Source organism: Peromyscus californicus, unplaced genomic scaffold (genome assembly GCF_007827085.1).
Source record: "Peromyscus californicus insignis strain IS unplaced genomic scaffold, ASM782708v3 Scaffold_3__1_contigs__length_106647218, whole genome shotgun sequence".
Classification (NCBI taxonomy): Eukaryota; Metazoa; Chordata; class Mammalia; order Rodentia; family Cricetidae; genus Peromyscus; species Peromyscus californicus.
In genome coordinates this window covers 36,528,338-36,542,272 of record NW_026294551.1, presented here as the reverse complement: position 1 = coordinate 36,542,272, position 13,935 = coordinate 36,528,338, and the positions used below count along the sequence as shown (strand labels likewise).

At 40.0% G+C, this 13,935-nt stretch overlaps 1 protein-coding gene across 3 annotated transcripts in view; it reads right to left on the bottom strand.

The window, feature by feature from the left end:
* Positions 1-13,935, bottom strand: part of Ints2 (integrator complex subunit 2) — a 52,898-nt gene that overhangs the window by 13,296 nt on the left and 25,667 nt on the right. For all 3 annotated transcript variants that reach the window (XM_052756419.1, XM_052756420.1, XM_052756421.1), the window contains exons 14-18: positions 12,514-12,690; positions 11,448-11,556; positions 8,158-8,262; positions 5,710-5,874; positions 2,011-2,212 (exon numbers count right to left, since the gene is read on the bottom strand). In XM_052756419.1, coding sequence (XP_052612379.1) covers positions 2,011-2,212; positions 5,710-5,874; positions 8,158-8,262; positions 11,448-11,556; positions 12,514-12,690 — 758 coding nt within the window. The remainder of the gene's footprint in view (positions 1-2,010; positions 2,213-5,709; positions 5,875-8,157; positions 8,263-11,447; positions 11,557-12,513; positions 12,691-13,935) is intronic.

Below are 13,935 nucleotides of genomic sequence, written 5' to 3'. Positions count from 1 at the left end.
AGTAGTAAGAGAAGCTACATCCAAATTCCCAAATTATATGTAATTTTACTTTGTTAAGGTTAAAACCTTCCTTTTTGAAAAAAAAAGGGGGAAGTGCTGTGGGATGTTCTGTATGGCAAATGTGTTGCTGATTAGTCAATAAAACACTGATTGGCCATTGGCTAGGCAGGAAGTGTAGGCGGGACAAGGAGGAGAATAAAGCTGGGAAGTGGAAGGCTGAGTAAAAGAGACACTGCCAGCCGCCAGGATGACAAACAGCATGTGAAGATGCTGGTAAGCCACGAGCCATGTGGCAAGGTATAGATTTATGGAAATGGATTAATTTAAGCTGTAAGAACAGTTAGCAAGAAGCCTGCCACGGCCATACAGTTTGTAACCAATATAAGTCTCTGTGTTTATTTGGTCGGGTCTGAGTGGCTGTGGGACTGGCAGGTGAGAGAGATTTATCCTGACTGTGGGGCCAGGCAGGAAAACTCCAGCTACATCTCCGAGTTTGATGCCAGCCTGGTCTACAAAGGGAGTTCCAGGACAGCCAAAGCTACACAGAGAAACCCTGTTTCAAAAAACAAAGAGAGGGGAGGAGAGGGGCAGGGGAGAAGAGAGGGGAGGGGCAGGGGAGAGGAGGGGAGGGGAAGAAGAGGGGAGGGGAGAGAAGAGACAAAAAGAAAAGCAAGAGTCACAGAAAGGAAGAGCAAGTCAGACTGCTAAACTTCACAAACAACATCTAAGGTGGAGAATCAAAAAGCCAAACTTGTTATAAGCCTATTACTGAGCTCAAATGAAAAGACGTAAATGCTAGAGTTTTTGTTTTTCAAGACAGGGTTTCTCTGTGTAGCACTGGCTATCCTGGAACTCACTCTGTAGACCAGGCTAGCCTTGAACTCACTGAGATCTGCCTGCCTCTGCCTCCCAAGTGCTAGAAATAAAGGTGTGTGCCATCACCACCTGGCTAGAATTTTCTTTTTTAAGCTGAAAATGGTTTCCATCTGTGTAATCAGGGTCTAAAATAGAAAAGTGTGAAATACACTTTATGTTATGGGTATTTATTAATTTGATGTTAATAAAATTTGAATTTAGAAAGAACAACTATTCCCAGTTCCCAGAATTACTAAACCAAGCTATCAGGTAAGTCAGACCACTGTTATTATTCTCCCAACTGGCCAAGTGTTACTGATGCAATCTATGAGCCAGCACCCACCAACGGATAAACACAAGGGAAGCACACCCCTGTTCTCCAAACTCTGCTGCACAGTGCATCACCTGGGGCTCTGTTTTTAAGATATACTGATGCCTTGCTCCTGCTGCAGACATTCAGATCTAACTGCATGGATTACAGCCTGGGGATCAAGGACTTTAAAGCCAAACCCCATAACTCAAGGTGCAGCAGAATTTGGAACCACAGCAATGATGTGAGACACAATGATCTGAATCAGTTAGCCACAAATAACTACACAGAGGAAACCACTTTAAAGGACTTTCTCAAATTGTTAATATTGAGCCAGGCACTGGTGGTGCACACCTTTGATCCCAGCACTCAGGAGGCAGAGGCAGGTGGATCTCTATGAGTTTGAGGCCAGCCTGGTCTACAGAGTGAGTTCCAGGACAGCCAGGACACAGAGAAACCCTGTCTCAAAAAACAAACAAACAAAAAAGTCCACAAAATTGTTAATAGCTTTTATTTCTTAAGGTATTCTTTAAAATGTAACAAATCTAGTTTTTGTTTTTTCTTTTTTTTTTGAGAAAATGTCTTACTATGTAGACAAGGCTGTCCTCAAACTTCAGAGAGATCTGCCTGTTCTCCATCCCAAATGCATGCTGAGATTAAAAATTAGTGTCTCCACACCTGGCTAATGTACATATCTTTTAAATAGTCATCTTCAGAAAGGAATTTTATTATTACATCAAAAGCAATGATGTGAGTGGTCTTGTGAATGTTTTTCTAACTAAATTTCCTGTATAGTATCAAAGCTATACATTTCTCTAGTGCACATAGCAGTTCACAGAACTTACCTTCTTGGCATCACAGTATTAAGAACCATCCATAACTTATTGACAGTTTGAAGTATTCTCCGTGGAACCCCTGAATTCAGCAGCTGGTTCATATTGGATGTTAATACTTCTGCATATGGTATAAGTTCACTGGCAGAAAGCAGTGTCAAGTGCTCCATAATCTGCATCACTTGCGTGTGATTTACTGGGGCAGCTGAAAATGCTAAAAAGAGAATTTTGCAATCATTACCTACATTCTGTAATGTTTACCAAGCAGAAATAAATGCTGCTTTCTTAGAGTGGGGGCCAAACAAATCAAGAAAGCAATGGTGTTAAAAATAATACTTTCAATCATAGCTACAGTTTTCACTACAGCTAATACAGGCATTAGAAAACTTCTTGGATGGCAGGTGAGATGGCTCAGAGGCTTAGGGCAAGTGAAGCTTGATAACCTGAGTTCCATCCCGGTACCCACTGAAGGATAGAACCAGTTCCCACAAGTTGTCTTCTGACTTCCAAATGTGCAGTGTGGCATGTGCAGGGCCCCACACAAACATATACCAAATAAGTAAGTTAAAATGTAATAAAAACCAAATTAAAATCCATAAAAGTGAAGATATTATTTCATAAAGTTCAGGCCCCGCCCCACCCCACCCCCCATGGGAGAGGTGGCCCTACCCTTCACCACAGGCATGGGAAAGCTGGCCTCGATGGCATGGGCCTAGAGGAGCTGGTTCTGCCTCTTGCCTGAAGAGGGCAATCCCAGTGGCCCAGACTGACCAGCTCAGCTACCACCCAGACCCACATCCTGGGCCTTGGGTTGGCCCACCTTAACATCTACCCCATCTGTGACCTGCTGGAGCATGTGAAGGGACTGGTCCTGCAGAACAATAGTTGCAGGATCTCCATGACTTGGGGCAACAGCAGATATCCAAGAGGAATTTCAGTGAGGGTCCAGTGATGATGGTGTGCCAGAGACCTTGAACCAAACCCATCAATGGCTCATTACAATAAATACTTTGTGGGTAGGGATCACTGGACAAAAGGGTATACTGCCTGAAGCATGAAGGAGCTCCCAATGCCATCAGGATGAATGAGAGGTATTGGAAAGACAAAAGAGTTAGGTAGTTTTTTTGTATTGTTTTGTTGTTAATTTTTTTTTGGGGGGGGGCATGCTGCAGGGGTGAGGGATGGGACTGGAAGGTGAGTATGACTGGGGTACATGATGTGAAATCCTAAAAAATTAATAAAGAATTATGTAAAAATAAAAATAAAATTCAATTCCTCATGAAAAAATAAATTAGAACATCTATCTGTTACAGAATTATATTTTAAGGTGTGTTGCTTTTGTTTATGTTGCATATGTTTAACACTGTGAAGCTGTGGTACTCTGACTGTCTATAACACCTGATGGTTTAATAAAGAACTGAACAGCCAACAGCAAGGCAGGAGAAAAGATAGGCGAGGCTGGCAGGCAGAGAGAATATATAGAAGGAGAAATCTGGGAGAAGGTTAGCTAGAAGCAAGAGAAGGAGGAGTAGGACTCCAGGGTCCAGCCACCCAGCTACATAGCAAGCCAAGGAGTAAGAGTAAGATTACAGAAGTAAGAGAACCGGAAAAGCCCAGAGGCAAAAGGTAGATGGGATAATTTAAGGAAAGCTGGCTAGCAACAAGCTAAGCTAAGACCCAACATTTATAATTAAGAATAAGCCTCCATGTATGATTTATTTGGGAGCTGGGTGGTGGGCTCCCCAAAAGAGTAAAAACAACTAACAACATCTATCTACTTGCCATCCAAATTCTTTTTTGTCTTTAATAAACAATGAATTATGTGTAAAACAAAATCCTATTAGTGACACAAAGCCTAACCTCATTTTCTTGGGTAATTCAGGCTGTTCTTTAAACATAACACTAAAGTAGGAAAGTGGGCCTGAGGATTGCTTCTGTGGCTTCTTATTGGAAGTTTCAAGATCACTGATACTTTGCTCCAGGAGTTAGTCCATTATAGGAGACAAGCATCCAGCATATTGCTGTTATGAAATATCTAGAATTCTCTCTTCACTAGAGTAGTCACTAACTACATCTGGCTAGCAAGCATAAAATAAATACCAAATGGGAATACTGAATATATATGAAAAAAGAGCAATCCCATTAATATTCTTCATTTTGATTACATAATGAAGTAGTACTTTGGAACTATGAAATTAAATAAAAATATTTTTTAAATTTATTTTTGTTGCCATCATGAACACAGTAACTATCTATACCTAGATGTCCACGATCAACCAACTGCTTCAAAGTAAAAACATAGTCATGCATGTCCTTCACCATGGAAAACCAACAGTACCTAAGAGAAATATAGAAAAAAACTATCCAAAGCTGGTGAGAACACACATGTCATCTTTGTAGCTGGGTTCAAAATCCACACATTAAGGACAATTGGCTTTGGATAATTAACAATTCCTTCAACTGTGTACAGAAACTGAAAAGACAGTGACCTCCAGAGCTGGGGAGTGAGCTGACAATGGAGCACTGGCCCAGCATGCACAAAGGCCCAGTTAGTTCAATCTGAAACTCCCAGGGGAAAAGAGAAAGATTTAGAAATAACAGCAGAAAGAATTCAAGAACAGCAATAACAAAAATTCAAAGTGGATTTGGGTGGGGTGCCAAGGCCAATGTTGTCACCTCAAAAAGGAGTAAAGATTGTGCAATAACAGTCTTTACAGTGATTGTGCAATTGTTTTCAGAAGGCTATGAACTGAAATTTTTTAATACAGCTAATGCAATGTTAATGTGTGGCTCACACTATTTGTATTCAGGGATACTAATCTGGAACATTACCCATTAAAAGCAAGTACACTGCCATGTTCTACTGTATTTATTTCTAACCAGTTTGGGATTTTTCTAAATCTTTTTAGTAATATAACACAGAATATGGAAATGATATAAACATGTCAACTAGATACCCAGCACAGCAAAGAATTGGTTCAAAATCCTTATCCCAAACACAATTGCTCACAATATAGGATTTCAATTAGCCTAGCACTGTTGCAGAATACTTGTTTAACCATGCAAAGATGTGTTGCATTTATTTAATTATGTAAAGATGTATTGCTGTTTTACCTTGCTTTCCTAAGGCACCTGAATGGTCTAATAAAAAGCTGAGCCTGGCGGTGGTGGCGCACACCTTTAATCCCAGCACTCGGGAGGCAGAGCCAGGCGGATCTCTGTGAGTTCGAGGCCAGCCTGGGCTACCAAGTGAGTTCCAGGAAAGGCGCAAAGCTACACAGAGAAACCCTGTCTCGAAAAACCAAAAAAAAAAAAAAAAAAAGCTGAACAGCCAATAGCAAAGGAAGAGGTATAGGCAGGACTTCTGGGCAGAGAGAGTAAGTAGGAGGAAGAATTCAGGCTCAAGGGAGAAAGAAGAGGAGACGACAGGGAGATGCCATGGGCCAGACAGACAGACATGGAGGAAGCAGGAAATTAGAACATACAGGAGGAAAGAAAGGTGAAAAGCCCCGAGGCAAAACGTAGATGAATAGAACAGGTTAGTTAAGTTAAAAGAGCTAGTGGGACAAGCCTAAGCTAAGGCCAAGCATTCATAATTAATAACAGGTCTCTATGTCTTTATTTGGGGAGCTAGTTGACAGACCAGAACAAATCCCAGTTACAGAGCACCTCGTTAGTAGTAATAAGAGGTAAGATGAGCAGTCACCGAACCTTCCTGCAGCTGTTTCGGAGAGTGACTTTTGGCATTACTAGTCAGGAGCATTCGTCTTAACAGCGCATCAGTGCCTGTGACTTCTTCTTCACAGATCCAGTCATCCACAATACACAAATGGGGGTAATTAGTTGCTAGAAGACGGAGTAAAGCTGAATGCAGCCCTTAAAAACAAGAAAAACCCAGTAAGTTCCTGGACTCACAGTCTCTCGAACAGAATCTATTTTTAGCAGCCAGCAGCCACAAGGAACAGAGATGTCACTCACTAATAGTGTTTCACATAGAACTGTTGGAGGAATCTATCATCAGACAATTAAGAACCTGCTGCACATGCACGGTGAAGACACCATGCTAGGAACTAGGGTAGAAACTGCAGCCCAGGGCACTTCTGCAGGTGCCTACCACATTTTAGGAAGTTCTAGCTAGGCCTGGGGCTGGAATCCTAGCTGTTCAGAAGTTGAGGCAGTAAGACCCTTAGATTCAAGGTCTTGCCTCAGCTACAGGGCCAGCCTGGCAACTTAGTGAGACCTTACTTCAGAACAAAGACTGAAGTGTAGAAAAATGACAGAGGATTGCCTCAGATGTGTGAGGGCCTAAGTTCAATACTAGTAGCAGAAAGATTTCTTTTTCTAATTGAAGAAAAGCAAATCTGTGTAGCATTTTAAATAACAGTCCCCAAGAAGACTAACTGACAGTAAGTCAAGAATGACCCCAAATCTTACAACAAATCTCCCCCAGCTTTCTTTATCCCACTGTTGACTCTCGTCCTGAAAGCTGTTAACATAGCTTGTTTCAGGAGCTTGGAGGAGAAAAAGCAAAAACAAAAAGCTTCTCCAGTGCTAAGATTATCATGTGCCACCAAGCCTGACCCTCAGGGTTCTGCTTAGAAGTGATGTTTCTACATTCAAAAAGGCACTGTAACAACCCAAAGTGCTAATGAACTTTCAATCTCTAAACATATGTACAACTAAAACTACTCCCAACAGTCAGAGACAAACGCAAACCAATCTACATATTGTACTCTTTTCAGAAAAACATGTTAATTGGCCAGTGCTGCCAAAGACTGTACCATTTTTTAAGAAACAGACTATGCAAAGCTATAACAAATGTAGCCATCTGGCTAACCATGTCCAATGAAGGCTCATGTTCCTCTTCCAAACCAACCACAACAAAGAAAGAAAAGAAAAATCATAACTTCAAAGACAGAGGAAAACCACACTGAAACATGAAAGGTGGTTTATTAAGAAAACATCAAATTTCTAAAATTATTACACATCTATTTAATGATATTTATGACTGAACTATTACATCCATATTAATATTTCATGGAATATTATGGAGCATTTTCAAACTATAAAGTAGATCTACACAAATTGATATGATACATATCCAAGACGCCAAGAAAAATGACCTCAGAAGAGGCAGAGGGCTAGAGACTTAGCTCAGTACTAGCTTAATTCATGTAAGGCCCTCGGTGCAAATTTCAAGTAATGAAAAGAGAAATGTGAACAAAAGGAGGCAGTGCATAAAATCATTCATATTTTAAATATATTATGTGAATATCTATTAGATTCAACCACATGAAACTGATGTTCTCTAGGTCAAAGACAGCCTAAGCTTTGAGTAGTTGGACTGATGAATGCTCAGATTTACAGTGTTGTGGAAGTGCTCCACACGGGGCAAGCACTACTCTGAAGCCACTCCAAGGCTAGCAAGGAGACAAACTCTCCTGCTAAGGCCAGCAGCAGCAGTGGCAGCTCACAGTGAGCTTACAATCACAGGGAAGACGGGCGCTACTCGGAGGTGAGCTGTACTGCTGAGTCTCAGCATCCTGTAATTGGAGGGAGCAAATATTTCATTGTTTTTGAAACAGGATCTTAATATGTAGCTTGGGCTAGCCTAGAACTCACTCTGTAGACCAGGATGGCCTCGAACTCACAGAGTTCTGACTACCTCAGCTTCCCAAATGCTATGATGAAAAGTTGAGCCACCATACCTGGCCACAAATGCATTTTGGACTTGACATAATAGGAGTTTACAGCAGGGTTATGTCCAAATAACCTCATCATAAGATAAAGGGAATTAAAGTAGTAGGCATCCATATGTCATGTGTGTGAGTATGTGCTTGTGTGTGTGTGTGTGTGTGTGTGTGTGTGTGTGTGTGTGTGTATCTATCTGTACCCCAATGCCCAAATATCAGCAATTGTATTTGGGTCACCCTATAAGGAAAATGACTTAAAATGCATGTCACACTGAAAACAGCTGGATTCTCTAGAAGAGAGGTAATTTGTACAAGTAAGGTAATGGATTTAGTGAGAGAAGCAAAAAGCATTTTCATTCTTGAATTTTTTACATTTTTAACACTGAGCACTTACTACAACTTATAGCATAAGCAGTAACATTTCTTAACAATAAACTTTAGCAAAGAAAATGAATAAGACAAATACCTCCCAACTCCTGCTGCAGCCCCTGAGCCTGTCGAATAAGGAACTTGATAGGAATCTGGTCCATTAAAGAAGAAGAATATGATTTGGGTTTCCTTTGCATGGAAGCTGTCAGTAAAAGACGAAGAGTGTAAAATAAGAGTATCAGAAAAAAAAAATCTTAACTTTCAAAACAAACAGGAATAAAGACAATGTGAAATTACTTTTAATTCACTTAATAGATGAAAGGCAAGATCTAGAAAATGCCCTGACTTAAAACAAAGGAAAGAAAAACGAACCATGGTAGGTTTTAGTGCAGAAATGCACTAACACTGAAAGAACTCAGCCAAGACTTCCCCACATCTATTTAGAGCCCAAAGTAGTCATGAACAGACTTAGAGCTTGATGATTCCAGTGCAAATTACAAAATACCAGGTGGGTGAGAAAAAAAGGCAGGAGAGATGGCTCAGGAGTCAAGAGCACTGGCTGCTCTTCCAGAGGATCCGGGTTCAATTCCCAGCATCCACATGGCAGCTCATAACTGTCTGTAACTCCAGTTCCAGAGGATTCAACACACTCACACAGACATACATGGAGGAAAACACCAATGCACATAAAATAAAAATAAATCATTAAAAAAAAATAAATTAACAAATAAAACACTAGGCAATATAGGCACACATCTGTAATCCTAGCACATGGGAGGTGGAGGCAGAATCAGAAGTTCAAGGCCATCTTCAGCTAAATAGCAAAGTAAAAGCCAGTCTGGGCTACCTAAGACACTGACTCTAAAAAACAAAAAGACTTTGAATGCTTTATTTATGATACCTGGTGACTATTTAAAGGATGTTAAACAATGTGAATTTTACTTCCTTCTCGCCTATATCCTACCTTCAGTTAGCAGCATCTACTCTTTTACTTTTTTAACAAAATCCAACTTAATTTCTTTGTATGCTATTCCATTTTAAAGTCTACTTCATCAATGGTCACTATGGTCTGACATTCCTGCCTCCAACTTTTCATCTCCTTATACAACCGTCATCCTGCAGCCACAGTTCTCTTAATTAAATACAGTTCCTCAAATCACATACCTCTAGCTCCACACTCAAACTTTTTGTGGAGTCCTATAACCACATATATTCAAGGTCTCTGCCAGTCAATCACTGTCCCAGCTCTATCCCCTTCTTCTGTGTACCATGCATTCTAATTTGAATTTAAGTATTTTGCAGCAAACCATATGAATATATGAAAATTTCAGGTTACCTATACTGTACAAAAGGAAATCCAAATATCCAATATAATTAATTATTCATTTTCAAATGGTAAAATGTAAATCCTCTTTTTTTTTTTTTTTTTAAAGAATAAGAGGTATATCAGTGTTAGAGTAAAGATTGAGGACTAGCAAAATGGCTCTGTGGATAAGGGCATTTGCCATCAACTCTGAATATCTAAACCCATTCCTGGGACCCACATGGGGGAAAAAGAAAACTCTCAAGTTTCCTCTGGTCTCTATCTACTCTTGTGCCATGGGAAACATGAATACACACCAATGCAGTGAATAAATAAATAAACGTTTGAAATAATTGCCTGTTTAGACCAAATACCTTTTACATTTTAAGTAAGTATGCAGGAAATCATTCATTACTACGCATCTTCTTTTTGATGGATACTTAAATCTGTAGTTTCCTATAAATATGTACAATTTTTATCTCCTGTCTAAAAGATTTTTAAATGAACATTTAACTAAAATTCATATATACATGTAAGTACATTAATATACACATGTGCATAAGTAATCTTAAACAAACAATGAATACACACATGTGTATTTTATCAGCTACAACATTCCAGTACTGTATTCTACCTCAGATTCTACCTCTGAACTTCTGTATCCACCAGGTGGTTTCTAATGTTAAACCAAAGGACAATTAGCAAGAGATGAAACCACAACACAGTATCACAGGTAGGAAGATATCTGAAGCCAATAATCTTTTGGCTCCAGACAAAAACTGTCTCTACACTGTGGCATATTCTAAAGTTCTTCACAGCCTGGAAGACAAAAACTAGACCAGATAAAACCCTAAGCAAGGCAAGCTTTGTGAGGAACGGCATCTTCTCACCCACCTCTTCCCACTCACCAAGGACGTACTCCAGAGACTGACTGATTCCAAGAGCCCCTCCCCGTACGACATTACTCTCAACAACTAATACCACACATCCTTGTCATCTCAGAAAGTTAGGACTAGAGAGACAGCCCCAGTGGTTGAGAGCACTCACATCAGGTTACTCACAACTACCTGTACTCTCATTCCAGAGATTAATGGGCACCCACACGTGTGGTGAACTTACACACACACACACACACACACACTTTCATCATCCCTTCCTGACCTTATTCCACCCCTATTATCACATTGCTTCTCTCTTTCCCTTTAACAATCCCCCAAAGTGCAGTCTCTACTCAGAGTCTGTAAGGACTGGGTCCTCTAGCTCTCTTCTGAATCTTCTGAATTCATTACAATTAGGTTTTCTTTCCATTTTGTTTTGTTTTGTTTTGTTTTTCGAGACACAGTTTCTCTGTTGTAGCCCTGGCTGTCCTGGAACTCACAGAGATCCTCCTGCCTCTGCCCTCCCCTTCCCTCCGGGTGCTGGAATCAAAGGCGTGTGCCACCATGCTCAGCCTTACAATTAAATTTTCGCCCACCACTCCACAGTCACAGTGACCTCTACCACGTTATGTGCAGCACCAGCTGAAGCCTAGTCCTCATCTTCTTCATTCAAGACCATCCGACAGAGCTCAGACAGCAGTCGTCACCAACTCCTACCCTTCTCCTTTTGGCATCTAGGACACCATATCGTCCTGGATTTCCTCTATACTCTACTGCTGGGAACCTATCTTATGTCATAATTTTAAATACCACATTTATGCAAAGCTATTCAGTCCTGGTATCTACTAGGTACACAGCCTCCTACTCACTGTCCTCACTTCTAAGAACGGAGATCTCTACATATCTAAAGTTGAGCTCCTGAGCCCCCAAAAACCTAACCTAGGTTCTCCAGGTTCCTTATTTCAACTGACAACCATTCTACCCCTTATGCCATGGCCCAAAGTTGACCTTCTTCTCTCTCAAATTGGATTCATTAAAATAAAAACTAAAGAAGCCATCTTAGTCCCACGATACGATACCAAAGGTCTGAAATCTAGCCTAAAAGAACTTTCTAGCATCTCCTTACGACCTCTTCACTAGATGTCCCTGGAATATCAGATTCACTGTGAACAAACTACTGGACCCACTGGGCTCTGGATGACTTACCTAAAGTCTTTGTGTTTGCCAGGAGCGCTTCCTCGTAAGAAAGGATATAATAGAGCACCAAAAGCTGCGCCGTGATACTGAAGCGCTGATTAAGGCAGGCGCTGTCACCCTGAGGGATACGAAACGGTTAAAACAGTAAGCCACAAGAGCTGCCTTCCTTTTCAGTAGGGAAGCCGACTACCCAGTGCTGCTGCACCAGGCACAGCTGGACTGGGAAGGAGACTACTGGGTTCGCAGCAGACTGAGATGGCTGCCTGTCTTCACGAAAGGAAGGTCATGACAATGAAAGGAAATATCTTTCCTGGTCTTTATGATGAGGGGAAAATGTCACATAACTTCATCTACTACCTCTTTACAGCACTCCCTCCTGCTTCTGAAAGACTTGGAGGAATTGAAGTACTATATTAAATTGCCATGAAGAAAGCAATTCATAAAATAGATACTGTATATTCAACTGTGTCTGCATAAACTATAACTTTTCCTAGCAAAATAAGGAGAAAGATTTCACCAAACTTTCCATAATTGAATCCAGGTGTATCTTTGATTCCCAGGAAGCTAAACAACACCATGTTGAATATGTTGAAATAGCCCACAGTCCTTTAGCAATACATAATCTTCAAGATACCCATTCCACTTCAACAGGAGGCTTCAAAACAACTCCTCGTGCTGTGCATGGTGGGCTAAGCCTGTTATTCCAGTATTCAGAAGCTGAGGCTGCAAGATTATGAGTTTTAGACCACCCAGGCCACAAAGTGAGACACTTTCTCAAAAACTATTCATTCAGGAATACACACACAAAAGATAAATAAAATAATTTTTAGAAATATGTAGAAAAGAACTCTTAAATAAGTGCTCTTTGACAAACTACTTGGAATTAATACTACTATATTTTTTTATTAGTGAGCTAATAAAATTTAATCTCACTGTATATATATAGTATGTATGTATTTGCAATTCTGTGTGCAAGCGTGCATACCTATGCATTAATCTTATTTTGAAATCAGAATCACAAATAAGACTTCTGCCAGAAATATAACAGATGTAAAAGAAGCATTATTTTATTTACCCCAATGACTTCCTGGAAAATGTTAAGTATCTCCTGTTCTGTGACTGGCTGATTTGTGGCTTCAGGATTTGATTTCGATGCAGGAGTAAGTATAGAGTTTATGTACACATCAATCAGAGGAAGTAGCTGAGGGTGGAGCGGAGTGGAGGTTTCACACAGCTGTCTGTAAATCCAGTCCTGGGAGAAAAAGGCATTGAATCAAGGCAAAAAAAAAAAAATTAAAAAATTTAAAAAAAAAGCAAAACTGTAGACGCACCTATAGCTTTCCATTGTTTTTCAAATCAGAGTATTCACCATTAGTTTGGGGAGCTAAAATATACTACCTCTTTTGATAAATACCTCTGGCTTAAAAGTCTTATAGTTTAATCAAAAAGACTGTCCAGTGAAAGCTACACCTAACATGGTGAGAAGCCTGGCTTTGGGTGTAATGAGTTTTCGAACAGTCCCTTCTAGGTTTATATTTAGAGATCTGTATGTGTCATGGAAGACTTCCCAGCAGAAGAGGACATGTGGCAGGTGGCTATTTCTTCTGAGAAACACCCTGATTAAGAAAGTGACTTAGGCTGGACCATACCTTTAATCTCAGGCAGAGGCAGACAGATCTCTAAATTCAGGCCAGCTCTATGAGAAAGTTCCCAGACAGCCAGGGCTACCCAGAGAAACCTTGTCTCAAAATAAGGAAGGAGGGGCTTAGATTAAGTACTAATACAGGACTACCATCTAACTACCGATGAGTAGAGGACATGTAGAAATTTGGGGTGTGTAGCTGGACTCTTAATCCATAGCTGTTTTGCTTGAAAAAATACAAAAAGAAGCAAAAGATGCAATCTAGCTGAAAAGTAATCACCAATACACCACAGCAAGGTCACCTGAGGGGATATGCCATTGTAAACTGTGGGTTGTTCTTTTTAAGTAAAGAAACTTTTATAGATGGTTCAAAAATATTCATTTACTTCATGGGTTTCAGACTTCTCTCTGGAAGATCTTTTAACTCTTTGACACGAGCAAATATAAAAACTGACACATTTGTAAGTTAGGCACTAGTTATGTCTGTGACAAACTTTGGAACACCGACATTAGAACTGGTGAACAAAAGTATGAAAAGGGTCCAGATGTGTTAGTGCACACCTATCACCCCAGCACTTAGGAGGGGAAAGCAGGAGGACCGAGAATTCAAGGGCAGCCTCAGCTACAAATCAAGTTCAAGGCCAACTCAGGCTTCAAGAGAATCTGTATCAAACAAAACAAAAATGTAAAAAAATAGCAATTTCTTACTAATTGTTAAATGAAATAGTTAAGTGCTATTGAGAATTTAAGTGGAAAAATAATGCTGTACATTTTGTAAATAATTTATAATATTGTTTAAAAACTGAAATTGGGTTATTAATAATATTTAACTATATAAATAATTAGTAATTTAGC